The 25,384-nt window shown below is 53.9% G+C and overlaps 1 protein-coding gene across 2 annotated transcripts in view; it reads left to right on the forward strand.

The window, feature by feature from the left end:
• Positions 1 to 22,010, forward strand: part of NOTCH1 (notch receptor 1) — a 43,732-nt gene extending 21,722 nt beyond the window's left edge. Inside the window, exons 5-34 of one of the 2 annotated variants that reach the window (XM_027731696.2) lie at positions 1,424 to 1,546; positions 1,703 to 1,936; positions 2,074 to 2,229; positions 2,322 to 2,507; positions 2,953 to 3,066; positions 3,670 to 3,783; positions 4,781 to 5,014; positions 5,341 to 5,451; positions 6,108 to 6,300; positions 6,515 to 6,660; positions 7,226 to 7,339; positions 8,326 to 8,445; positions 8,739 to 8,891; positions 9,321 to 9,549; positions 9,682 to 9,883; positions 10,009 to 10,162; positions 10,390 to 10,574; positions 10,773 to 10,905; positions 11,220 to 11,477; positions 11,587 to 11,699; positions 12,211 to 12,782; positions 13,487 to 13,915; positions 14,718 to 14,866; positions 15,494 to 15,710; positions 16,060 to 16,144; positions 16,362 to 16,527; positions 17,247 to 17,542; positions 17,865 to 18,012; positions 18,130 to 18,227; positions 18,667 to 22,010. In XM_027731696.2, coding sequence (XP_027587497.2) covers positions 1,424 to 1,546; positions 1,703 to 1,936; positions 2,074 to 2,229; positions 2,322 to 2,507; positions 2,953 to 3,066; positions 3,670 to 3,783; positions 4,781 to 5,014; positions 5,341 to 5,451; positions 6,108 to 6,300; positions 6,515 to 6,660; positions 7,226 to 7,339; positions 8,326 to 8,445; positions 8,739 to 8,891; positions 9,321 to 9,549; positions 9,682 to 9,883; positions 10,009 to 10,162; positions 10,390 to 10,574; positions 10,773 to 10,905; positions 11,220 to 11,477; positions 11,587 to 11,699; positions 12,211 to 12,782; positions 13,487 to 13,915; positions 14,718 to 14,866; positions 15,494 to 15,710; positions 16,060 to 16,144; positions 16,362 to 16,527; positions 17,247 to 17,542; positions 17,865 to 18,012; positions 18,130 to 18,227; positions 18,667 to 20,136 — 6,902 coding nt within the window. In that variant the 3' untranslated portion in view covers positions 20,137 to 22,010. The remainder of the gene's footprint in view (positions 1 to 1,423; positions 1,547 to 1,702; positions 1,937 to 2,073; positions 2,230 to 2,321; positions 2,508 to 2,952; positions 3,067 to 3,669; positions 3,784 to 4,780; positions 5,015 to 5,340; positions 5,452 to 6,107; positions 6,301 to 6,514; positions 6,661 to 7,225; positions 7,340 to 8,325; positions 8,446 to 8,738; positions 8,892 to 9,320; positions 9,550 to 9,681; positions 9,884 to 10,008; positions 10,163 to 10,389; positions 10,575 to 10,772; positions 10,906 to 11,219; positions 11,478 to 11,586; positions 11,700 to 12,210; positions 12,783 to 13,486; positions 13,916 to 14,717; positions 14,867 to 15,493; positions 15,711 to 16,059; positions 16,145 to 16,361; positions 16,528 to 17,246; positions 17,543 to 17,864; positions 18,013 to 18,129; positions 18,228 to 18,666) is intronic. The other variant, XM_039379605.1, reaches the window with a different exon arrangement.
• The last annotated feature ends 3,374 nt before the right edge of the window (positions 22,011 to 25,384 follow it).

Consider the following 25,384-nt stretch of genomic DNA (forward strand, 5'->3'; position numbering starts at 1 on the left):
CCTCCCGTGGGGTGGCACAGCCCCTGCTCCAGTGGGATGGCACCTCCACCATCCCACATGGCTCGCTGCAGGAGCTGTGCAGCCACGGGCAGAGGCAGGAGGGGTGAGGGGCTGTTCCTCATGATAAGGGGTGATTGATACGCTGGTATGTGGTGCAGCAGACCCGGAACAATGACCCCTTTTCATTCCTGGAGAGGCCTGGCCGTGCGGGGTTTCTTGAAGTTAAACTAATCTGGGCTGTTTTATCATGCCATCGCTGTAGAATGTAACCCTGAGTTTAAAGTAATTGCAGCACTAATTACTCATTGGGATGGTTCGAAATGAGTTAATCCTGGTATCTAGGACGTTGCCAGTTACTGCTGCTCAGTCTCAGCCCAGCTGCTTAAAAATGAGGTGCAAATCAATGTTTTCTGCTCTGGGCTCCTACCAGCAATCATAAAAACCTGTGGCTGCTCCCCATGTGATGGGACTGAGGAGAGAAAAACGTGGAGAGGGCAAGGGGAGAGCCCTCAGCTAGGCCAGGGTCTGGGATCCCACAGAGGACGAGTCTGAGCACCCGTTCCTTACCTGTGGAGGTAACATTTTGAGCTGTCTGCACAGGGAGCAGCCTGGCCTGGAGCTGCAGAATATCCTGGGGAGTCTGGGGGAGCTGGATGGACACTGTGGGGAACTGATGTGGGCTGGCATTGCCATCCCAACCCCCAGCTCCTGGGCAGCAGCTGGGTCAGGGGCTTTGGGGGCCATACAGTGAATGCAGCTCTTTAAACAAATGTTGGTCAGAGGGGGAAGGGTGGCTTGGCAGATGCCCTGAGAAGGGCCTGGCTACTTTGTTTCTGGTGGAGAGGCTGGGGGAGGCAGGGTTTCCATGAGTGCTGTGCTATCAGGTGGGTGTGATAACAAACCCAAGCAGCCGGGCTCCCCACACAAGAGGTGGGTTGGGATGAGCCCAGTGCCCTGCGGGGAGGTGGCTCACCCTGGCAGGGACTTGGATCCCCCTCCAGGGCAAGCACTGCTGCTGAGGCTCTTTACAAGTGAAATTAAAAGCTGGTGATTCAGCACTGGGTGCCACCAGCCTTCGTGGGAGCAGCCCTGGTTCATTCCAGCTATGCCGTGGACTCAGATCCTCTGCTGCCCGGGGCAAGTGTCTCCAGACCTGGGGGCTTTGGCACAGGGATACCTTGTCTGCCCTCATCAGCAGAGGAAGCTGCTGCCTTCCAGGCTCCAGCAGAACCAGCCCCTGGCAGAGGCGGGATAGAGATGGGGATGAAACCAGCCGGCTGCTTCAAAGACGAGTTGGGAGCACCTGGCACACGCTCAGCACCTGATAATGAAGAATCTGCCACTGGCAGGGGGTGGTGGGGGCTGAGGTGGTGGCACAGCCAGTTGGTCAGTTGGCATCACAGCAGACATCTCCTCTGTGCAGGGTTCACGGGTCAGAACTGTGAGGAAAACATCAACGACTGCCCAGGCAACAACTGCAAGAATGGGGGCACCTGTGTGGATGGCGTCAACACCTACAACTGCCAGTGCCCGCCCGAGTGGACAGGTAATGCAGGGATGTGAGGGTGGCCCAGGGCTGGGCTGGGAGGACAGGTCCTGCCCTGGGGGGTGCCACGGGCTGGGTGGGCAGAACTGTCCTGCTTACAGAGCCTGCGGGAGGGGGGCAGCGCCGGCCTCACGCAGGTGCCCTGTCCCCTGGCAGGTCAGTACTGCACTGAGGACGTGGACGAGTGCCAGCTGATGCCCAACGCCTGCCAGAACGGTGGCACCTGCCACAACAACCACGGCGGCTACAACTGTGTCTGTGTCAACGGCTGGACGGGCGAGGACTGCAGCGAGAACATCGACGACTGCGCCATGGCCGCCTGCTTCCACGGGGCCACCTGCCACGACCGGGTGGCCTCCTTCTACTGCGAGTGCCCCCACGGCCGCACGGGTGAGCCCCTCCTTGTCCCTTGCCCGCAGCGCAGGGTGGCAGCTCCCTGCACGTCCCCTGGCTCCTTGCTGAGGTCTTGCTTCACCATGACTTGTGTGCCCATCGCCCCTGACGTGTGCCTGCCTTTCGCTGCCCAGGTTTGCTGTGCCACCTGGACGATGCCTGCATCAGCAACCCCTGCAACGAGGGCTCCAACTGCGACACCAACCCCGTCAATGGCAAAGCCATCTGCACGTGTCCCTCGGGGTACATGGGGCCAGCCTGCAACCAGGACGTGGATGAGTGTTCTCTGGGTGAGTGCTGGGGCTGAGCTCATGTGGAGCGGCCGGGGAAGGTGCTGGTGCAGCCAGGAGCACATCCTGTGAGCTGTGCTTGTGTGTTGCAGGAGCCAACCCATGTGAGCACGCAGGGAAGTGCATCAACACCCAAGGGTCCTTCCAGTGCCAGTGTCTGCAGGGCTACTCGGGCCCTCGCTGCGAGATCGATGTCAATGAGTGTCTCTCCAATCCCTGCCAGAACGATGCCACCTGCCTGGACCAGATCGGGGAGTTCCAGTGCATCTGCATGCCCGGTGGGTGGGCAGCTCTGCAGACCCCTGCAGACTAGTCATGGTATTGGGGGTGGGCAGCGGGAGGGTTCTGGGTGCCCCTGAGCTTCAGCTCAGTGCTGGGTTGGGTGAGAAGCTCCTGAGTGCCTGGGGGCTGCACTGAAGAGAAAGAGCTTGGTAAAGACTGTGTGGTCTCCCACAGTGGTGGGGGGCACAGGAGGTGAGAGTTGGGCACCATCAGCCCTGCACTGGACTCCTCTTGCCAACCTTGCTGTCCTGGATTGAGCCAAGGCATGGAGATCTGGGTTGGACAACCATGGAGCAGGTTGTGCTTCAGGTCCCACCACCTGTAGAACAGCTTCTGAGCTGCCTTTTAAAGATGGACCAGATGTGCCTAGGTGTAACCCACCCATCCTGCATGTTGTGCCCACCCTTGCTGTGGTGCTGACGGTGCTGGGTCTCTCTGCAGGTTATGAGGGGGTTTACTGTGAGATCAACACAGATGAGTGTGCCAGCAGCCCCTGCCTGCACAACGGCAACTGCCTCGACAAGATCAACGAGTTCCACTGTGAATGCCCCACTGGTACGTGGCATAAATCCCACTGCCAACGTGGCAGAAACAAAACCAGGATGCATCCTGGCTTGAGCCAAGAAGGAGCCAAAAATGGACTCCTTAAATTTCAGAGCCTTCCGAAATGGGGAGAGGTTCTTTTGGAGGGAGGTTTCTCCATTGCAGTGAGGGGCTGAGCCCCACTCTGGCAATGCTGCTCCAACTCCAACTCTGGCCCATGGGAGAGGGGATGGAGGATTAAACCCCACGGCTTTGCACTTGAAAAGGCCCCTCTTTGGGAAGGAGGGCTGGGGGCCGGGGGGGCTGCACCAGCGGCTTTGAATGCGGTGTCAAAGTCACGGGGTGGAGCGGAGAATGGGGAGACGGTTAATCTGTGAAAGGAGGTTTTGAAGTTCAGAGACTTTGCTCCTCTAGAGATGTAAATAAGATGCTCTCAATGGTGGGTCGCAGCCCCACATTCAGGGCCCCCAGCAGCCGTCCCCATGGAAACCCGGCGCCCCGGCCGGGATGCGGGGGGCCCGGCGGGAGCTGCCCGGCGGCGGGGGAGGCTGGGGCGGCTCCGGCCGCTGCGCAGGGACGTGACTTCTCCTTCCATTCCTTCTCCCTCCATTCCAGGCTTCAACGGGCACCTGTGCCAGTTCGACATCGACGAGTGCGCCAGCACCCCCTGCAAGAACGGCGCCAAGTGCGTGGACGGCCCCAACACCTACAGCTGCGAGTGCACCGAAGGTGAGGGGATCCTGCATCCTGGGGGGCTCCGGGGGTCCCGCCCCACTGGGCAGGAACAAGCCACCTTCTTCCCTGCGATGTGCCATAAAACCACACTGATGAATTATTAAGTGCCCTCCTCTCCAAGCACCTTCTGTGGGGATTGTCCACAGACCTTCCATCAGTGGGGTCAGTCCCTGCTGATGTGACTCCCGCGGGGCAGGACTGTTCCTATCCCGGGTGTCGTTGGAACGAGTGGAGCCCCAGAGCCAGGTGTAAGAGCCCAGCACTCATGAGGTGTGGCCCCGCAGCAGCCGTCCTGCCGTGCTCCCGCCTCGGCGGCGGGCGGCAGCGAGGGGGAAGGCAGGAAGGAAGGAATAAAGCTGCCTCTATGGGGACGCAAGGTGCAGGGCCGTGGGGGCTCGCCGACCGAAACCCAAGGAGCAGTTGCACAAAATGATGACTTGAGCCCTGGTGGCAAACAGTGGCTCTTTTGTGGAGCAGCTCCCGCCAGAAATCTTCCAGCTGAATGGCCTCTAATTAGTGTCTTGCTAATGCCAAGCCCCGATGAAAAGCTGCTATGTGGGCTTGGCGGGGTCTAGTCAAAGCTGTACTTTGTCCTCGGCTCTCCACCCCCAAACCCGGCGGGGAGGGAGCCGGCCAGGAGAATAGGATCTGCCGGGGGGGTTATTATTCGGGGGTGCCTGCGGCCGGCCCCCCCTGTGCGCTCCGGGACGAGCCGCGGGCGAGCGCGGGGCCCTGCTCCTGAGCCGAGGAGGCTTAATGCAGGTCATTGTGCACCCCGGGACAAAGCCCCTGAGCCGGGGTCCAACCGGCGTGTTGGGGTGCTCCTTGCCTGCACCCCGCTCCCGGGGGTCCTGGGGCTCACAGCAGGGCAGGTGGGCAGGTAAAGCCATCCCAGGGCACTGCCTCACACATGGCCAGGATGGGAAGGAGCGTCCCTCATCGTCACCCTGTGTCCCCCATCCTCACCCTGTGTCCCCCCCACTGGTGGCAGGTTTCACAGGTGCTCACTGCGAGATCGACATCGATGAGTGTGACCCCGACCCGTGTCACTACGGGACCTGCAAGGACGGCATCGCCTCCTTCACCTGCCTCTGCCAGCCAGGCTACACTGGCCACCGCTGCGACATCAACATCAACGAGTGCCAGAGCCAGCCCTGCAAAAATGGGGGGACCTGCCAGGACAGGAACAACGCCTACAACTGCATCTGCCTCAAAGGGACCACTGGTGAGCGGGAGGGAACCCCTGAGGCTCCACACGGGTTGGCCGGTGCAGCATCCCAGTCCCATCCCCATCCCAGGGCAGGTTGGCCCTGAGCCGCCGACAGCAGCCGCCCTGGTGCTGGGGCTGGCCCGGGGCATCCTGGGTGAGGGCGAGTTTTCCCGGTTTGGTGCCCGAATCCGGCAGGAACCGCACCCCAGCTGGGAGCCGGGGAGCTGCTTATGGAGGAGGTGCTTTGTTGTGGAGCGGCGGCAGCAGTTGATGCCAGGGGGCTTCATTTTGCTGCATCAGCAGAGCCTGGGACTCCCTAGCAACACCCCTCTCCTCCCCAGGACCAAACTGTGAGATCAACCTGGACGACTGTGCCAGCAGCCCCTGCGACTACGGCAAGTGCATCGACAAGATCAACGGCTACGAGTGCACCTGTGAGCCGGGGTACACAGGTGAGAGCAGGGCATGGCAGCCACCGCCACACCCTGGGGACCTGCAGCTTCTGGTGCCCCATGTCACCAGGAGGGGGGGTGCAATAAGGAGGGGTGAGGCTGCCATCCCACTCGCCGGAGGTTTTGCACCCTCCAGCGCTCCTGCTTGTTCAGGAGGGTGACCCTGGCTCAGGCTGAAATCAAAGGGGTGTCTGGTGCCGCGAATTCGACTCCTGCTGCACCCACTCCCATGGGTATCAGGTTGCTGCCTTGTCCGACTGGTTTGTTTGATCGCTGCTGCAAATGGTGGAGGGCTTTGATGGGAGCAGCCCCCGCCACTCCCTGCCCGCACGGCCCCTTGTCCTCGGGCCCACTGGGAGCCGAAATAAAGCCTGGCTTTGTCAGCCACGGCAGGTAGGGTTACAGGCTGAAACTGCCCCCCTTCGGTATTCCCTCGTGGACCAAACGAGCCCAGGGCACGGCCTCTTCCCAGTCACGTTTAATTAAGCCAGGCAGGCGATGCAGGGTGTGAAGTCACCCTCCCTGCAGGGCAGCCCGCTCCTCTGTGGCTGGCACTCGTGTGTCCAGAGATCCGAGATCCGAGGTGAGGCAGAATGCACCCCCCTGCCATGCTGTGCATCCCATGGGGTAACTTTTCCTCACTCCCCCTTTCCCAGGGCGCATGTGCAACATCAACATCGACGAGTGTGCCAGCAACCCCTGCCACAACGGGGGCACGTGCAAGGATGGCATCAACGGCTTCACCTGCCTCTGCCCCGAGGGCTTCCACGACCCCAAGTGCCTGTCCGAAGTGAACGAGTGCAACAGCAACCCCTGCATCCATGGGAAATGCCATGATGGATTGAATGGGTAGGTTGGAAGGCACAGGGGCTGCTGGAATAGCAAGGTCAGGGTTAGAGAAGGGCGAGCATCTGTCCCCCAAGTCAGTGCTTGTCCATGCTCTGTGCCAGTGCTGTCGGATATTTTCCTGCAGTGGCACGATTAGGGACCAGGATTTACTGGGTAAATGATGGCTGGTGCAGCCTGGAGGACCAGATCTTTAAACCCCAATTTTTCCCCAAAGCTACAAGTGTGACTGTGACCCAGGCTGGAGTGGGACCAACTGCGACATTAACAACAACGAGTGTGAATCCAATCCCTGCATGAACGGTGGCACCTGCAAGGACATGACCAGTGGCTACATCTGCACCTGCAGGGAGGGCTTCAGCGGTAAGAGGGGGTTAGATTGGATATTTGGGAAAAGTTCTACTTGGGAAATGGTGACCAGGCACTAGAACAGGCTGCCCAGGGAAGTGGTGGAGTTGCCATCCTTGGAAGTGTTCAAAAGGCATGTGAACGTGCCACTTGGGGACATGGTTTAGTGATGAACATTGTGGTGCTGGTTGCACTCAGTAGTCTTAGAGGGCTTTTTAGCCCTAACAATTCTGTGATTCCATGATTCTAGGGGTGCAGCCAGGGATGCTACTCTGTCCCCCCTTTGCTGGGATCTGGGAGAGAGCTGTGAGTGGGCATTCCCATGATGCTGGGTGGGCTGGAGGCCTCACTGTGGGAGCGGCAGAGCCCCAGGTCTGTCTGGGAGCTGTGGCAGTGCAGCCAGCCTGGGGACCTTCAGTGAAGTTTGGGCACTCCTGGCTGGAGCTGAGCACAGGAGGCTTTTCCAGAGCAATGAGTGGGCTGTTACCATTGTCACCACGTCCCCACTGTACCCTCAGCCCCCTCCCACCAGCACATGCAGCTCTATCACAACTGATTTTATCTATTTTTCTTAAAACAGGCCCCAACTGCCAGACCAATATCAACGAATGTGCTTCCAACCCGTGCCTGAACCAGGGCACGTGCATCGATGATGTCGCTGGCTACACCTGCAACTGCCTCCTGCCCTACACAGGTGAGGGGGCACCCTGTGCCCCTCCATGGCTCTGTGGGGCTTCTGCTTCACATGTGACACCAAACTGGTCCCTCTGAACGTGCAACAAACCAGCACCAAGCACAGAGGCTTCCCTTGCACTGCCCTGCCGTGGGGCTGCCCGCAGCCACGGCTCCACCTCCCCTCTCCACAGCGCAGCTGGAGGAAATTTGCAGGAGCTTTGGGAAGCTGCCAGAAACAGCTTCCTCCCTCCTTATCCTCCTCCTCCTCCTTCTGGAGGGCACCAGGGTGGTGGTGGCTCAGGGACGGCAGCGCCCGAGGGCCGCCCCGCTCACACCCCACCGCCCAAGGGGGTCAGCGGTGCCGGTGGCCCCGCTCTGCAGCCACGATGCTCGCGCTGGAGGGAGCGAGCCGAGGCCGAGGGGCCGGGGGATTCTGCTGAGCCAATTCCTGTTTGCCAGCCTCCCGTTTCCGCTCGCGCAGAGCGGCGCAGCCGGTGCACAATTGCAGGAAGCCATGAGCCGTTTCCTGCCCTCGGCAGTGGCCATAGAAACCCCTGGGGGGGACGGGGACTGGGCAGGCGGGGAGGGGAAGGCTCTGGAAAATAGCAAAAGGCCAGTTCAGGAGATACTGGCTGACAGGGAAGATAAGGGTTCGGAGGGAACGTGTCCCCTGGCTGGACGTAAACAGGAAAAGCAGCGGAGAGGGACAGGGGGAGGGAGTGTAAGGGGGAAAAGACACCCCGAGCAGCACTTCCCTGCCAAAGGAAGTGTGCAGTGCTTTAATGCAGCCCAGATTGCCAGGGTTTAAATGGTTCGTGGGTGACGTGGGGTCATGGGCGACCAGGGATGGAGGAGACAGTCCCAGCTGGGCTGCCCTGGGGTGGTGGGGAAGCCCAGAGCCTCCCCCAGAGCTGGCAGCAGCCCAGGGCAGGGGACGGGAGTTGCAGGATCTTGGGCCACCCATTGTTTCGGAGGGGGTGTCAGTGGGTGCTTGTGCCTGTGCAGGAGCCACCTGTGAGGATGTGCTGGCCCCCTGTGCTGGCAGCCCCTGCAAGAACGGCGGCGAGTGCCGGGAGTCGGAAGATTACAAGAGCTTCTCCTGCAGTTGCCCCCCTGGCTGGCAAGGTATGGGCATGGACCGTTTGGGGGTTCAGCACACCCTGCTCCCCTCAGGGAGGGAAAGGCAGAGGGGAAGGGGCATGGCCAGGGAGCAGCCCTGCATGGTGCTAGGCTTTGGGGAGGGTCCCGACCTGCCCCATGGCTCAGCCAGGCAGCCACTGCCTGCACACCTTAGCGAGGGCAGTTTGCTGGGAGGGCTCCTGTCCCCAGTGTGAGCAGTGCCCAAGACATCATTGTCACCCCTGGGGCTTTCACCAGCACCTCCAGCCCACATGGCCCTTGTCCTGCTCTGTCCCCAGGTCAGACCTGTGAGATTGACATCAATGAGTGTGTGAAGAGCCCCTGCCGAAATGGGGCCACGTGCCAGAACACCAATGGGAGCTACCGCTGTGCCTGCAGGACCGGCTTCTCCGGCCGCAACTGCGACACCGACATCGACGACTGCAAGCCCAGTAAGAGCAGGGGCTGCCCCATGGGCCATGTTCAGCCCAGCCATCAGCTGAGCCATCGGCTTCATCCCCATTCCTGGTCCTGGGATTTTCCTCCCTGTGAGTGGGCTGCCACTGCAGCCTGGGCTGTGCTGTGAGCCCTGCTGAGGCTTTCGGGCCACCTCAAACACATCCCGGACAAGATGGGAGGGAGGAGGCCAGATGGGAGCAGGAGGAAGGAGGCTGGGGAATAATGTGTCCCATATGCCCTCCTTGTGCCCAGTCTCCTGATGGGGCTGGTTTAGCTTCTGCCCAGTGCCTGGGCTTAGTCCCATCCCTCCATGCAGCCAGGGAACGTGTGTGGGGACAGTGCTGTGGGGCATCTCCTGGGCTGGGCTGCTGCGCCATGCCTAGACCCATCTCATCTTCACATGCATATCCCTCCTTCTCCAGACCCGTGCCACAACGGTGGCTCCTGCTCCGATGGCATTGGCACGTTCTTCTGCGAGTGCCTGGCTGGTTTCCGTGGGCCCAAGTGCGAGGAGGACATCAACGAGTGCGCCAGCAACCCCTGCAAGAACGGGGCCAACTGCACCGACTGCGTCAACAGCTACACCTGCACCTGCCCCTCCGGCTTCAGCGGCATCCACTGCGAGAACAACACACCCGACTGCACGGAGAGGTACAGCCCTGCCATGGCTGGGGCAAGGGCTGAGGTCCCCCTGCTGCCCCATAGCCCTGGGCTGGTGGCGGGGGCTTTGGCGTGGAGATTAACCAGTGGTGACTCGCTGGGATGTGATATCTGTGTTCCCAGCTCCTGCTTCAACGGTGGGACCTGCGTGGATGGCATCAACACCTTCACCTGCGTCTGTCTGCCCGGCTTCACGGGCAGCTACTGCGAGCACAACATCAATGAGTGTGACTCCAAGCCATGCCTGAATGGGGGCACGTGTCAGGACAGCTACGGGACGTACAAGTGCACTTGTCCCCAGGGATACACCGGGCTCAACTGCCAGGTAGAGGAACCTTGGGCAGTGCCCACCTCTGCATGCTGCCCTGGGTATTTGGGGGTCACTGCTGTCTCCACTCCTGCAGAAGCCCTGCTGGGTCGTGACCCTCATCTCTTGCTCTGCTCCCCCAGAACCTGGTGCGCTGGTGTGACTCCTCTCCCTGCAAAAACGGAGGCAAGTGCTGGCAGACCAACAACCTGTACCGCTGTGAGTGCAACAGTGGGTGGACAGGGCTCTACTGCGACGTCCCCAGTGTCTCCTGCGAGGTGGCTGCCAAGCAGCAAGGTATGTCCCTGCCATGTGTATGGACTCACAGGGCCGGGCTGGGGTCAGTTCTCTTGGTGGGGATCTTTGGCACAACCAGAGTGATCTCAAGGGTTGCTGTAATGTGCACCACCCTAGGCTGCAGTCCTGGCTGTGGTTCCTGGTGGGATGCATGGTGGCCAGGATGTGGCCCTGTGGTATGTGTGTGTCACCAAGGTCCCTGCAATTTACTCTGCTCTCCCTGGCAGGTATCGATGTAGCACATCTCTGCAGGAACTCAGGGCTCTGTGTAGACACTGGCAACACTCACTTCTGCCGCTGCCAGGCTGGCTACACCGGCAGCTACTGCGAGGAGCAGGTGGATGAGTGCTCCCCCAACCCCTGCCAGAACGGAGCCACCTGCACAGACTACCTGGGAGGCTACTCCTGCGAGGTGGGTGCCGTGGGGGGCAGTGATGCCCAAGGGAAAAATTCCCAGTTACTGCCTTTCTGCTGCCCAAGGAGCTGTCCTGGCTTCAGGCTGGTCCTGTGCCCCTTCACTAAGTTGGAGGCAGGGGTGCTGGCTGTGCTCCTGCAGCCAGTTGGGAATTGAGGGAACCTCTCTGATAGTTCCCCTCTTCCCTCCTTGCAGTGTGTGGCTGGTTATCATGGAGTTAACTGCTCAGAGGAGATCAATGAGTGCTTGTCCCACCCATGCCAGAACGGAGGAACCTGCATCGATCTCATCAATACCTACAAATGCTCCTGCCCCAGAGGAACCCAAGGTAAATTAACTCCCCAGGCTGGGGCATTAGTGGGCTGAGTGCAGATATCCTTGGATTCTGCTCATTAGCTGCTGGGGTTAGCAGCAGCAGGCGCAGCGGTGGAGGTTGGTGTTTGCTCGCGGGCTTACCCATCAAGGCCACGCAGCCTCAGCCTTGGCCGTGCGGTGCCGCGTCCCCCCTGCCCGAGCTGGGGCTCAGGCTGCCACTGCCGTGGTCAGACTCAGCCCCTCCGCAGGGAAGGGCTCGCACACGGGACCACCGGGCACCCCGACACTGTTTGATGAGCTGTGTGGGTTGTTCCCCCATCTCTCTAGGGGTGCACTGTGAGATCAATGTGGATGACTGCAGCCCTTTCTTTGATCCTGTCACCCTGGGGCCCAAGTGCTTTAACAATGGCAAGTGCAAGGATCGGGTAGGGGGCTACAGCTGCATCTGCCCCCCTGGCTTTGTAGGGGAGCGCTGCGAGGGAGACGTCAATGAGTGCCTGTCCAACCCCTGCGACGCCCGCGGCACCCAGAACTGCGTGCAGCGGGTCAACGACTACAAATGCGAGTGCAGACCTGGCTATGCAGGTGAGCACCACATCCCCCCCCCTCTCAGAGCCCAGCCCTGCAGCCCCCCAGGCCTCCCCAGGCATCCCCACGCCTTCCTCTGCTCCTCACACACTCCTCTCCCTCGCAGGCCGTCGCTGTGACACGGTGGTGGACGGGTGTAAAGGCAAACCCTGCAGAAATGGTGGGACGTGTGCTGTTGCCAGCAACACTGGCCGTGGTTTCATCTGCAAGTGCCCCCCGGTAGGTACCTGCTCCTCTCCAGCTCTGAGCATGGCATCTTGTACAGGCCCTGCAAGCCAGCCCCATGCTCGAGGGGTGGTCAAGGGGCCAGTTTAGCCCTTGAGGCTTCCCCAGCTGGAATAGCCAGGGGAGGATGCTTTGCTGTGGGTGCTCATGGGCAGGACATGTGTCTGTATTTGCACACCCCACATGCTTGCAAGGACACTGTGATAGGGTCAGAGAGAAGACAGCCTGCAGGTACCATGCACAGCTCTGTAGGACTGGCTCTTCCTAGTTGACTGTTATTTGCACCACCTAAAAGTGGAGCAGGTAGCTATGGAGAAAACCTCACTTTATTTTATGGGGATTCTCAGGGTTTACATTCTAGATTATTCTTACTCATCACTAGTTTTAGAGGAGGCACCAGAGCCATGCCTTGATTCCCTGGGTTTCCCAGAACACACACATGGGTTAGGCTGCTCGTAGGACAGCATCAGCGATTCTGACTCCCTCCTTGCTGTCCCCTGCCCAGGGATTCGTGGGCGCCACCTGCGAGAACGACTCCCGCACATGTGGGAACCTGCACTGCCTGAACGGCGGCACCTGCATCTCCATGCACAAGAGCTCCAAGTGCATGTGCGCGCCGGCCTTCACGGGCCCCGAGTGCCAGTACCCGGCCAGCAGCCCCTGCATGTCCAACCCCTGCTACAACGGGGGCACCTGCGAGTTCTTCGGCGATGCCTCCCCCTACTACCGCTGCAACTGCCCCGCCAACTTCAACGGCCTCAACTGCCACATCCTCGACTTCGATTTCCAGGGTGGGATCGGGCAGGACATCATCCCGCCCAAAATCGAGGAGAAGTGCGAGATCGCGGTTTGCGCGGGGTACGCCGGCAACAAGATCTGCGACGGGAAGTGCAACAACCACGCCTGTGGCTGGGACGGGGGCGACTGCTCCCTCAATTTCAACGATCCCTGGAAGAACTGCTCCCAGTCTCTGCAGTGCTGGAAGTATTTCAACGATGGCAAGTGTGATTCCCAGTGCAATAACGCTGGCTGCCTCTACGATGGATTTGACTGCCAGAAATACGAGGGGCAGTGCAAGTAAGTGACTTGCTCACTGACCCTCTTGTTTTATAGACAAGACCTCCTGATGTGCTGATCGCTTGGAGGTATTTTCTGCTTGCATCTGCTAAAGCTCCTAGATGCAGACCTGTGTTCACTCTCTGCATTCTCTTCTGCTGCCTATGAGCAAGCAACCACGCTTCCCTGTGGTCTCACTGAATTTATATCCACTTAGAAGCTCTCTGGGTTTGGCTCATTCCAGATGGCTTCCCTGTCCTTGCCTGTATCACTCCATAGAAGTGAATTCTCCAACTCACAGCAGTAACACAGTGAGTTTCAGGGCAGGGAGACCCCAGATGGAAGAGCAGCCAGGAAACATGATGATGTTAACATCCAAACATTTCCCAAACATTGTCTTTGGCAACAGCATGAACTTAATCCCAGATTCCTGGACCAACTCTGGTCTGAGTAACTATTCTGTGTCCCCATGTCTTCTCTGAGTCACAGTAATTTCTCCTTTTTTCTTGCATCTAAATTGCAATTTGTAACTTAACAGCTGCCATCTCTCACCTGCAGAGGTGAATGCTTTCTGTGTAAACTGGTTTAGTGTCCATCAGGGTGAAGAATATTTATACAGAAGCAAGGTCCCTGTGGACCACTGCTGCTTTTCTGAGCAGATGGGTGATATGTGCAGTACTTGGTCTAATTCATTCTCCTGCCTTTCCTCTTCTTCTTCCTCCCAGCCCTCTGTATGACCAGTACTGCAAAGATCACTTCTCAGATGGCCACTGTGACCAGGGCTGCAACAACTTTGAGTGCGAATGGGATGGTCTGGACTGTGCAAACAACATGCCAGAGAAGCTGGCAGATGGCACACTGGTGGTGGTGGTCCTCATCACCCCAGAGAACCTGAAGAACAACTCTTTCAACTTCCTGAGGGAGCTGAGCCGAGTGCTGCACACCAACGTGGTCTTCAAGAAGAACCCCAAGGGAGAGTATATGATCTTTCCATATTATGGCAATGAGGAGGAGCTGAAAAAACACTACATCAAGAGGTCCACAGAGGACTGGTCGGATATGTCCAGTGCTGTCATCAACAAAGTGAAGAGCAGCCTCTACTCCAGGGCTGGCAGGAGGCAGAAGAGGGAGCTCGATCAGATGGACATCAGAGGGTAAGGGGGACCAGTGGGATCCTTTCCTCACTGAGCAGCACTTGTTTTCTGTGTTCATAATAGTAACACGCTATAAAGGGAAGGATGTAGGCCAGATAATTGTATTTGGAAGTTCCTTTCTGTGTGAACAGAAACCGGATTTTGCTCCCATGTGGGAAAATCGAGGGATCATTCAGGAGTCCCTGATACAATGCTGCACCGACTCTCACGATTGAAGGAGTCCTGTGTATTGTTGGGAGCCGGGGCTGGGCTGGGTGGGACCTGGAAGCAGAGGTTGGCCTGACCGACTGTCTGACTTCAGGAAGTCATTAAGTTAAGCCTCAGTTTCTCCCTGGGAAATGCTTTCTAGAGCTTTGTTGTAAAACTCAATTACTGCAAACTGTGTTTGGAGATCTTTGGTGTAAACATATAGATCCAACCTGCTCCCTCTCCCTGGGCTTAATCAAAAAACACTGAAAGCAAAGGAGTTAGAGCAGTGAAACTGATGTGAGAAGATCTGAGGGCTCCCAAACAGCATTATTTAAGATACTGTAGTGTCTAGGTAATTTTAAAACATTGTGAAGTGGAGACTCCCTTCCATTCCTGTAGATAAAGAGTTGGATTTCACAGTATTTATTGAGGCAAATCCAATAGAACATGAGTGGGAGCTGCAGAGGGTTTGGGCCACAGGGAAGCAAGGAGATGGGTTCCCACCTTCTAATTCCCACTGATGGGGGGTTAAAGAGGGAAGGGAGATGGGGCTCTTGTGTCTTCTCAGTGTGGTCATTGCTCCCTGTTCCTTATCGACTTTTCTCTCCCACAGATCCATCGTTTACTTGGAAATTGATAACCGCCAGTGCATCCAGTCGTCTTCCCAGTGCTTCCAGAGTGCAACTGATGTGGCAGCATTCCTGGGTGCCTTGGCCTCCCTTGGCAACCTGAACATACCCTACAAAATAGAAGCTGTTAAAAGTAAGTACAGCTTGTCAGCTGGGGAAGAGAAACAACCAAAACTTTCCATCCTTACCTGGGTTTAGTTATCTGTCAATTGGCTGCATTTGAACATGGTCTGGTTTTAATAAACCTCACATCTCTTTTTCTGGAAGTCTTTTCTTAAAAAATAAAGCAAAACCAGTTTAGTGTTTTTTTTCTTAGTCTGGGTTTTATTTCAAAATCATTATCACTCTAAAAGTTATTAAAAAAAAAAAAAGAAAAGAAAAAGAAAACCCAAGTAGCCCCAATCAATCAGTGACATGCAAGGAGTTGAAGTTTGTATCTTGAAAATCCCCCCTAAATCCTTTTGTCTTAACAGCTCAATGCAAGCGCAGTGATTTGAAGTTTGCTAATCCTTTTCCTTAAAGGAGAAAAAAGTGAAGCTGTCTCCTGGTGCAGGCTGGCTTGTGCAGCCGAGAATTTGCCGATAGTTTGCAATTCTGATTAATAGCGTATAAAATGACCTTATTTTGGGGAGGGGGGGGTGGCTGATTTAGATCAGACTTAGGTACCTCTATTAACTAATTTTCCTTCATTTCCACTCTGTCCCTGGTTTGCTATGCAGCTTAATGTCTCAGCATCTCTTTGTGCCCCACTGTTTTGTAGGTGAAACAGCTGAGCCCGCGACGAACTCCCAGCTGTATCCTATGTACGTGGTGGTGGCTGCACTGGTCTTGCTTGCTTTCATTGGACTGGGAGTACTGGTGTCTCGTAAGCGGCGCAGGGAGCATGGGCAGCTTTGGTTCCCAGAAGGCTTCAAAGTGACAGAGTCGAGCAAGAAGAAGCGGCGAGAACCACTCGGGGAGGACTCTGTTGGACTGAAGTGAGTAGTTTGCTTGCTGACACATTAAACACAGTGGGTCTGCCCGGGGCTCTTCTGAAAGAGCCCATCGGAGTTTCGTCCTCTAGTTCATCGTGTTGGTGTAGCAGGGAGGAGAAAAATCAGGGTTCTTAAAGTCTTGCATGGGGAAAACAGCGTTCCCATCTGGAGGAGGGTTTTAAATGCTTCATGATCTGTTTGCACTTGGTAAAAAATGAAAGGCAATCTGAGGGGAACCTCCTGGAAAATGCCTGGTTGATTCTTCTTTCAGTTCGTGCATGCACGTGGACACAGGCACTCAGGGACAGTTCCTACAGAGGAGGTAACTTTTTTTATGGTTTTTTTTTTAAAGACCCCTCAAAAATGCTTCGGACGGCACGCTGATGGATGACAACCAAAATGAGTGGGGTGATGAGGAGGACACCAAGAAGTTCAGGGTAAGCCCTCTGCCACATTCCCTTTCCGTGCTGCAGACAGTCACTGGCTGGGTTAGTCACGGAGGGAGCAGAGTGCTGCGGGAAGCCGGGGAGCAGAGGGACCCTCAGGGGTGCTGTGCATTGCTGCTCTCAGCTCCTTTGCCTGTGACTCACAGAGCTTCCCAGGCTGGAGCTCAGCCCCCTCCTCACACCCTGATTCCCTGCTGTGGTTCCTCAGTTCGAGGAGCAGGCGATGCTGCCGGACACGGACGACCAGACGGATCACAGGCAGTGGACCCAGCAGCACCTGGATGCCGCTGACCTGCGCATCTCCTCCATGGCCCCTACTCCTCCACAGGGGGAAATCGATGCCGACTGCATGGATGTCAACGTCAGAGGGCCGGGTAAGGTGGAACCCCTTTCACTTCTGCACTGGTTGTCAGCTCATCTCAAACCTTCCCTCACCCCTTGCAGAGGAGCAGCCCCAGACAGCCCTACCTGCCTCTCGTTAGTACAGAGTCACTGCTACGTGTTCTGCATCACACAGTTGCTGTTGTGCATGATTTAGAGATAGACCTTATCGCATTTTGCTTTCCATTAGAGCTCTTTTGTTTAATCACTGAGGTGGAAATCAGAGAATACAGAGAAAGTGCCTATTAAATCACCCAGGTTATCTCTGTGCCACTTGTAGATTTCTCCCCTCCCACCGATCTGCACATTTCAATCTTTTTTCAGGTTTTTAACTATATTAACAGCTTTTAAATTAATACAAACATTTGGTCTTCCCCACATCTGTGAAATTGCCCTCTGAAATAATGGAGATTTATTTACCATACTCAATTTGGTTTGAGCAGCCTTCCTTATAAACTGCACCTTCCATGGTGCAGTCTGCAAGGTAGCAGATGAAATAGGAAAAGCAGTGAGTGATGAGATACCACGAAGGAATTTCAGATCCATATCAGAGGAAGGATATTCGTGTTTGATGTTTAGAACCAGTCAGGAACATAGCCTTGCTGCACCCACGAGAATAAGCATCTATCACAGACAGAGCATCTTGCTGAGCCGCCCGCATTACAGAAGGGTAAAAAGCCTTTTTTTTCACGGGGTTCCCCTGTGCTTTCAGACGGCTTCACCCCCCTCATGATCGCCTCGTGCAGCGGAGGAGGGCTGGAGACTGGCAACAGTGAGGAGGAGGACGATGCTCCCGCTGTCATCTCGGATTTCATTTACCAAGGCGCCAGCCTGCACAACCAGACCGACCGCACGGGCGAGACGGCGCTGCACCTGGCCGCCAGGTATTCCCGCTCCGACGCTGCCAAGCGCCTGCTGGAGGCCAGTGCCGATGCCAACATCCAGGACAACATGGGCCGGACGCCCCTCCACGCCGCCGTCTCAGCCGATGCCCAAGGAGTCTTCCAGGTAATGGATCCCTTGGCCACCAGTTCTCAGGGGTTTTCAGATGCTGTGTGTTGAGTCAGTCACACAGCTGAGCTCATTGCAGGGTCTCCAGCTCCAACCTGGGCAAGGTGGGGGGTGAAGGTCGTAAAAATTGAAGCATTTGTTGTCTTGGGGCACAGCAAAGCAGCAACCCCACAGCAGCATCCCTGGACTGGGAGCGGGGACTGGAGGGCCCAGTCTCTGGAAAGGGCATTGCAGGTCCTGCGACCCGGACACCTGGAGTGCCTGCTGTCTGTCCCTCCTAACATTTGTGTATCTTGTCCTTTGTCCCTTTTTGTGGCAGATCCTGATTAGGAACAGGGCGACAGACCTTGATGCCCGGATGCATGATGGGACCACTCCTCTGATCCTGGCTGCTCGCTTGGCTGTGGAGGGAATGCTGGACGACCTCATCAACTGCCACGCAGACGTCAACGCCGTGGATGATCTAGGTACTGAGGCAACTAAAACACGGGCTCCCTCACATGTGGAAGGAAAGGGCTGCTTGCTCTTGCTGTTACTCTTACCTCTCACTAATGTGTGTTGCATTTCGTGGTCTTCCTCTCCAGGCAAGTCAGCCCTGCACTGGGCAGCTGCTGTGAATAATGTTGAAGCTGCAGTGGTCCTTCTGAAGAATGGTGCCAATAAGGACATGCAGAACAATAAGGTAATGTCTCCTAGGCTGACATATGCAAGGAAAGAACCATCTGGGGAGTCTGTTAAAGAGCAGTTTTTGCCAGACAAATGTCTGGCACTGAGACTCTGATTTGATTGTTCTGCTGTGAATGAAGTTGTTGGAATTAGCTCAAAGGAGCACTGTGGGATTTGGTCGTATGGTTGATGTTGAGAGGCCACGCAGTGCTTGGTGGGCAGTTTGGTACAGTGTTTTTGTGGCCATCTCCAGCATGTTCAGGGTCACTCGCAGTGTTCCTGGTTTGATATCAGTAGAAGGACAGGCTCTGGTCAGGAGGGTAGGAAAAAGCAGCACCGAAATCTCACCAGACAGATGATTGTGGACAACATGGTGTTGGGCACGGAGCTCAGGGCAGTGTTAGCCAGGGGAATCTGTGAACTCAACCCTAACCATCTTTTTGCTGGGTTTCCAGGAGGAGACCCCACTGTTCCTCGCAGCCAGAGAAGGGAGCTACGAAACTGCCAAGGTCCTGCTGGACCACTTTGCCAACCGGGACATCACGGACCACATGGACCGCCTGCCGCGGGACATCGCCCAGGAGCGCATGCACCACGACATCGTGAGGCTGCTGGACGAGTACAACCTGGTGAGGAGCCCACCACTGCACAACGGCCCCCTGGGAGCGCCCACCCTGTCCCCCCCGCTCTGCTCCCCCAACAGCTACATTGGCAACCTCAAGCCCGCCGTCCAGGGCAAGAAGGCCAGGAAGCCGAGTACCAAGGGCCTGAGCTGCAATGGCAAGGATGCCAAAGACCTCAAAGCCCGGAGGAAAAAATCCCAGGATGGAAAAGGATGCCTGCTTGACAACTCCAGCGTGTTGTCCCCAGTGGACTCCCTGGAGTCGCCCCATGGGTACCTCTCAGATGTGGCCTCTCCTCCGCTGATGACATCCCCGTTTCAGCAGTCCCCTTCCATGCCCCTGAATCATCTGCCAGGCATGCCGGATGCCCACATGAGCATCAACCACCTCAACATGGCGGGGAAGCAGGATATGGCCATGGGAAGCTCCAGCAGGATGGCCTTCGATTCGGTGCCGCCGCGTCTCTCCCACCTGCCCGTGTCCAGCCCCAGCACGGTGATGAGCAATGCCCCGATGAGCTTCTCCGTCGGTGGAGCGGCCGGGCTGAACGGGCAGTGTGACTGGCTCACCAGGCTGCAGAACGGGATGGTCCAGAGCCAGTACAACCCCCTGAGAGGCAACATCCAACCCGGGGCGCACCAGCAGCCCCAAAACCTCCAGCACGGCATGATGACCTCCCTGCACAACGGCCTGCCCACCACCAGCTTGTCGCAGATGATGAGCTACCAGGCCATGCCCAGCACCCGGCTGGCGTCCCAGCCCCACCTGATGCAGAGCCAGCAGCTCCAGCAGATGCAGCAGCAGCAGCTCCAGCAGCAGAACCTGCAGCCGCAGCAGCAGCCGCAGCAGCCCCAGCAGCCGCCGCCGCCGCAGCAGCCGCAGCAGCACCACAACCCCGGCTCCAACGGGAGCGGCCACATGGGCCAGAATTTCCTTGGTACCGAGCTGAGCCAGCCCGACATGCAGCCGGTGAGCAGCAGCAGCATGGCAGTGCACACCATCCTGCCCCAGGATTCCCAGATGCTGCCCACGTCCCTGCCGTCCTCCCTCGCCCAGCCCATGACCACCACGCAGTTCCTAACCCCGCCTTCCCAGCACAGTTATTCCTCCCCCTTGGACAACACCCCCAGCCACCAGCTCCAGGTGCCCGACCACCCTTTCCTAACGCCGTCTCCGGAGTCGCCGGACCAGTGGTCCAGCTCGTCTCCTCATTCCAACGTGTCCGACTGGTCCGAGGGCATCTCCAGCCCTCCCACGAGTATGCAGTCACAGATGGGACACATCCCCGAAGCCTTCAAGTAAAACAAGGTGTTTTAGAGACACTGGTGCTCAGTGAGAGTCAGAAGCTCGAGGGAGATCGTTTTTTTAAAAGGACCTTGGATGCTTTTATTAAAGGATCCTTTTTAAATATGTTTTTATAAAAAAAAAAAAAGGAAAAAAAAAGAAAAAGACACATTTAATTCCTTTTTTTTTTTTTTTAGTATTTATTTATGTACTTTTTACTTTACATGAAAACACTGCCTTTTTTATTTATATGTTCTATTGTTAAGAACTCAATGTGGGACACCAGTTGTGTTTCAAGAAATGGACAAATTAGGTTTTTATAGGACGTTCTCTTTTGTTTGGGGGGATTCATTGTGTTTGATTTGAGAGGAAATGTTTATGTAAAGCTATAAGCAGCAATTTGTGATTCTGAAATGCCATTAATTTATTTTTTTTCTCTTTCAACTCAGAAAGAGAGGTGAGAAAGAAAAGGGGAATTAAAAATTGACTAAAAATACCACTCCTTGGGGGGGGAAAATTAAGTATCAACAAATTTTTTTAAATGTACTTTAAAATGTTTCCTTTGCTATTATATGAGAGGACATTTTATGGTACCAGTCATGAATCTTTGTTTAAATTTCAGTATTATATAGTTGTACATTTGCCTTGATAATAGAAATTTTTGTTCTCTCTTGTTTTTATATATATATATAAAAATATATATATTTAAATGATTTTTATGATCTAAAAAAAAAAAAATAGGAAAGAAAATCAGGATTATAGACCTGTAAGAACAGGTTCTAAGCTAAAAAAAAAAACAAACCAACTACAAAACATGAATACTGTCCCCCATCAAAAAGAAGTGTATTTGCCAAACTTCCAAGAGAGCAAGCCCGTTAACTGTGGAGTATATACACAAAGGACACTTAATTTTACTTTGAATATCTTTACTGGTTTTGGTTTTTTTGTTGTTGTTGTTTTTTCGTGTTTGCCTTTGAGTAACTGTTTAAGAAATAAATGCCAATATAAACTTTGTAAACCACATCCTTATTTTAAGGATGGCCTGCCTATTTTTAAAAGAAGGCGTGTCTATTAATGCAGACACCCTGAGTGAGATTACAAAGCATTATAACACTGCCACCACCACGTGCTCGCCCGGCTCCAGCTCCTCTGGCAGTGCCACTGCTGCTGGTTTTAGTGGGATGCTGGACTGGCTAAAACTGGAGGGCGAAGGACAGCACAGCTGAGCCTGTGCTGTGAAACCTTAACATTTTGTTCTGTAACGTTAGCCTGGAGTGATGCATCTTTTTTTATATTGGTGTACACTCTTTCTGTGTATCATGTAAAATATAGTATAAGCCTGTGGCAGATTTAATGTTTGTAAATATCTTTTTTTTTTTTTTTTTTTTAAAGAAGAGGTGGATTTTGTTTCAAAAATCTAAATGAGCAAGTCTTAAATATATCATAAATATATCACCTTATAGAGGTGTTGGAATATCACTCACTCGGGTGCGAAGGCAAGCAGACACCCTAAGACTAGATATGTGTATGGGACAGGCAGATAGAGAGCAGTTAATCAGGAAAACCTAAGAAAAGGGTTCCTTTTCCTCATTCCTTTTTATTAGAACACCAAATAAAATGGATATTTCTCAAGGCCCAGCGCCTTGCTGAGCACTCATCTTAGTTAACATTTCAGACCATTGTTATTGTGACACGCCTAATATGAGTGATAAAAACATCACGTGGTGTTGAACCTTCCTATGTTTTATAAACTAGAGTGTAGTTTAAGAAAAGATATCTTCTGTAATAAAAGCTATCTACATGCAAAGTTGTAGTTTGCAAAAATGATGTATTTTTTTTGGTTAACTGATTTGCAATAAATGATGCTTCTGGGCATCTAGATTTTACTAAAACTGGAACTTAGTGTTTTTGTTACGGAGCGGTTGAAATCTGGGCTTGACACCTGCTGGTTCTCAATGCTGCAGGGCTGCCTTTTGGCACAAAGTGCTGGAGCTTCCCCAACATCTTGTTCTCTGTGTAGAATCTCAGAGAAGGGCTTTGGACAGTGAAAATTTCTCCTTAACTTGTGAGAAACTCTCACTGACTTGAGGCATCTGGTTTGAGCAAGGCAGGAGGGGCTCTGAAAAGCATGTTCAAAGTACTGTAAAATTTTGCTTTCTGATCAGTTTTTTGTAGGAGCATTTTCTGGCTGACGAGAACGATGAAGGGTAAAAAATAGCCACGTGCTTCTGATTCCATAGTGCCTATGGGAACAGTGTGGTGTTAGGAATTACCTGCAGTGCTTCCTACTTCACAGGCAGTGCTGAGCCTGTGCCGGGGCTCTTGGATGTGGTGGCTGGCACAGATTGGAACTGGGAAGCCATGGGATGAGGAACAGCAGCACCAGAGGACCAAACACCACGCAGAAATGTTTGCTGTCCTTGCTGCGCTCGAGATTTTTAAGGTAATTTAATTTAATTCTTTCTCTCCCCCACAGGGAGTCTCTAGTCCAAATGCAGCTGCAAAGTCCCCAAATAACTGGATATAAATAGCAGAGCCATTGACCTCCTCCCAAATCACATAAGCCTGGAATGCTGGTATTTTCCACTCCGTGGCTGGGGAGGGAGTGGGCATGTGTGTACATGTACCTGATATCCAGCCCCAGACGGATCTGGGGCCACCAGACATTTGCTGCACAACCCGTCAGCAGCTGGTGCTGCGGTGTTTTATGTGCCACCCAGCAGAGAAACACAGCACGTTCAGGGCTCAGGGAGGTGAAGTTCCAGGGTGCACTCCCAGAAAACTCCATGGAAAGGGGTATTTTAACTGAGGACAAACCCCTTTGCCCCCTGCAAGATGTGGTTCAACGGTGAGGATCTCGTTACCCTCCCCAAGGGACATCCTGGAGATGGGTTTCTCAAGATATGCTCTTCCCCACAGTTGTGTCTCGCTGCATCCCATCTGGAATATGCTAAATGAAGAGTGTCTGCCTTCGCTGTGACTCACAGATGTGCTGTTCATGGATCCAGCCACGCTCCCACGCAGCCCCATCCTTCCAGGCTTCTCCCACACATCCCCATCCCAGCACTCGTGGCTGGGTCCAACTGAGGCTGGGAAAGGCTCCTGCCAGCCTGAGGAGGCATCAGTAAGACCCTCTCCTATGTGGTCTGGTGTACAACAGCCCAGTCACTCGTGGTAGAAATTCAAGTCGTTCGAGGCAGAAATTTGGCCTGGAATAGATTAAAAAAGGGTTTATGAGGACGTGAGAAACAATGTGACATTGCAAGAGGCAGCTAAACATGTGGCTCGTTTAAGAAGAAGGGCTGCAAAGCATTTAATTTTCCATGGGGAATGGTTAGAGGGACAGAACAAGGAAAGAAGGGGCTAAATACCAGGGAAAGAGGCAAATGCATAGACACTAATAAATTGGCCACAAAGTAATTCCAGCTAGAAGTCAGAAAAGGTTTTCTAAGCAGTAAAGGAGTAAGGATACGAAATGTAGTTTTTAGGTGTTTAGCCTCCAATTACTCATATATTTATGAAGGCACCTGGGGACCCACAAACTCCTGCCAGTCCCTTGTCCTTGTTTTCTTGACTGGGTACATGAGTCGATCATGGGGTCACAGATCCCCAACTGGGATCAAGGCAAATTTAAACAAGAAATGAGAGAAATGGCCCCAGTTTCAAGCTCTCCCTCCATACTTAGGGCTTTCCCACCAATTCCCTATCCAGAAGGAGTTGCCTTCCCCCACTCCCCTCCAACCAAACCATGTCCCACCACAAGCTCATCTTCATGTCATGTTGGGAGCTGAATTTCAAGCTCTGCTGTCACCAGAAGATGATGAGGAATGACTGGATCACGGCAAGTGTGTTTGTTTTAGCATTCTGGGTGAAAAAGGCTGAGAAGCACTAAAATTATATCCAATGCCAAAGGAAGGGTTCAGAAGTGCTTGCACAAAACAAGATTAGCACCAGCTATTGCCATGGCAGGTATGTTGGTGCTATGAGGAATCAGTGCACCTGAACTATTTGTTTACATGCTGGAGGGCTTTTTTTTTTTTTTTTCATTCTTTGTTTTCATTATTCCTGCTCAATTAGATGGGACATTTAGAAGTTGCTACTCTGTATTGCTTCTACCTCCAGGCTGTTGGTGTTTGCTCAGAAAGTTGCTCACAGCTGCTCGAACCCTGATGGACGATTTGTTGCTGCAGCTCAAATCACCCCCTGAGGAATGTACAAAAGGAGCCAAATTCACCTCGGGTTTGGCCTCCCTCAAAACACACACGGGTTAATGTGGCTGGGGTAGTGTGAATAATCACAGCAACTAAATGAGTAAATTAATAAAACTCAGCTTGTCCAGTTGGCCAACAGAATGCAAAATACTGGTAAGGGATACAGATACTCTCCTTTAACCATTTTCCCTGTTTCTTAATTCAGAGAATGATCTTTTCCATAGAAAGCTGTGTGCAACCTGACGACTGAATAAATCCTCAAAATTTAACGGAAAAAGGTCAGTATCATTTGTGTTGTACCCCAAGTGAGCTGAGGAAGCAGGAGAGAAGGATGTGCTTTTTATTTGTAATGGGTCACTCAAGTCCAGAACTGTATTGCTGAGTAGAGCAAATCACTTAGAAAACTTCAGGGTAAAAAGGGATCAAACGTCTTAATGTGACAATTCTTTATAATCACATGCCAGGAGAACAGCAAAGGTGAGATCTCATCATCAGTGTTTGCACTATGTATCCATATATAAGAAGAAGGTTAGATATGTAAATCTCTAACTATAGACACAGATGTGAGCAATTGATGGTCTTTAGAACACATCTGTATTTCTAAAAAGCCAATCAGGCTAATTAAAATCATGTTTCCTCAGACTACACCTGTTGGGGGAAATATCAAGGGAGAACCAGGGCTTTATCTGCAACTCATGCCTGCGTAGGGAAATTGTATTTGACAAGCTGGTTTCTAAGAATGTTCCTACAAAAGAGGGAGATGAAAGGCCCTTAAAAATCACAGTGCTGCCTCTGCTGTTCCCACACCAGCATCAAAGTGCTGCTTCCCTTGCTTGGACTGGGCTTTGAGGATATTCCCCTGCTTTAATGATCAAGCTGCAGAGACAGCTCTTGCACTGATAATGACCCTTGATTAAGATGTTTATTTAGGTCGTTGTGTTTTCTTTCTCCTCTAAGGATGGTTTTTGGGTGCAGAGTGTGACAGTGTGGGCACCGCCAGCGAATGAGAGGCATTTTTCTGGTGCTGGAACGGGGGGGTCCCCACTTAAAAACTT

This window comes from Pipra filicauda, unplaced genomic scaffold (genome assembly GCF_003945595.2).
Source record: "Pipra filicauda isolate LSUMZ 115617 unplaced genomic scaffold, ASM394559v2 scaffold170_size1570365_pilon, whole genome shotgun sequence".
Taxonomy (NCBI): domain Eukaryota; kingdom Metazoa; phylum Chordata; class Aves; order Passeriformes; family Pipridae; genus Pipra; species Pipra filicauda.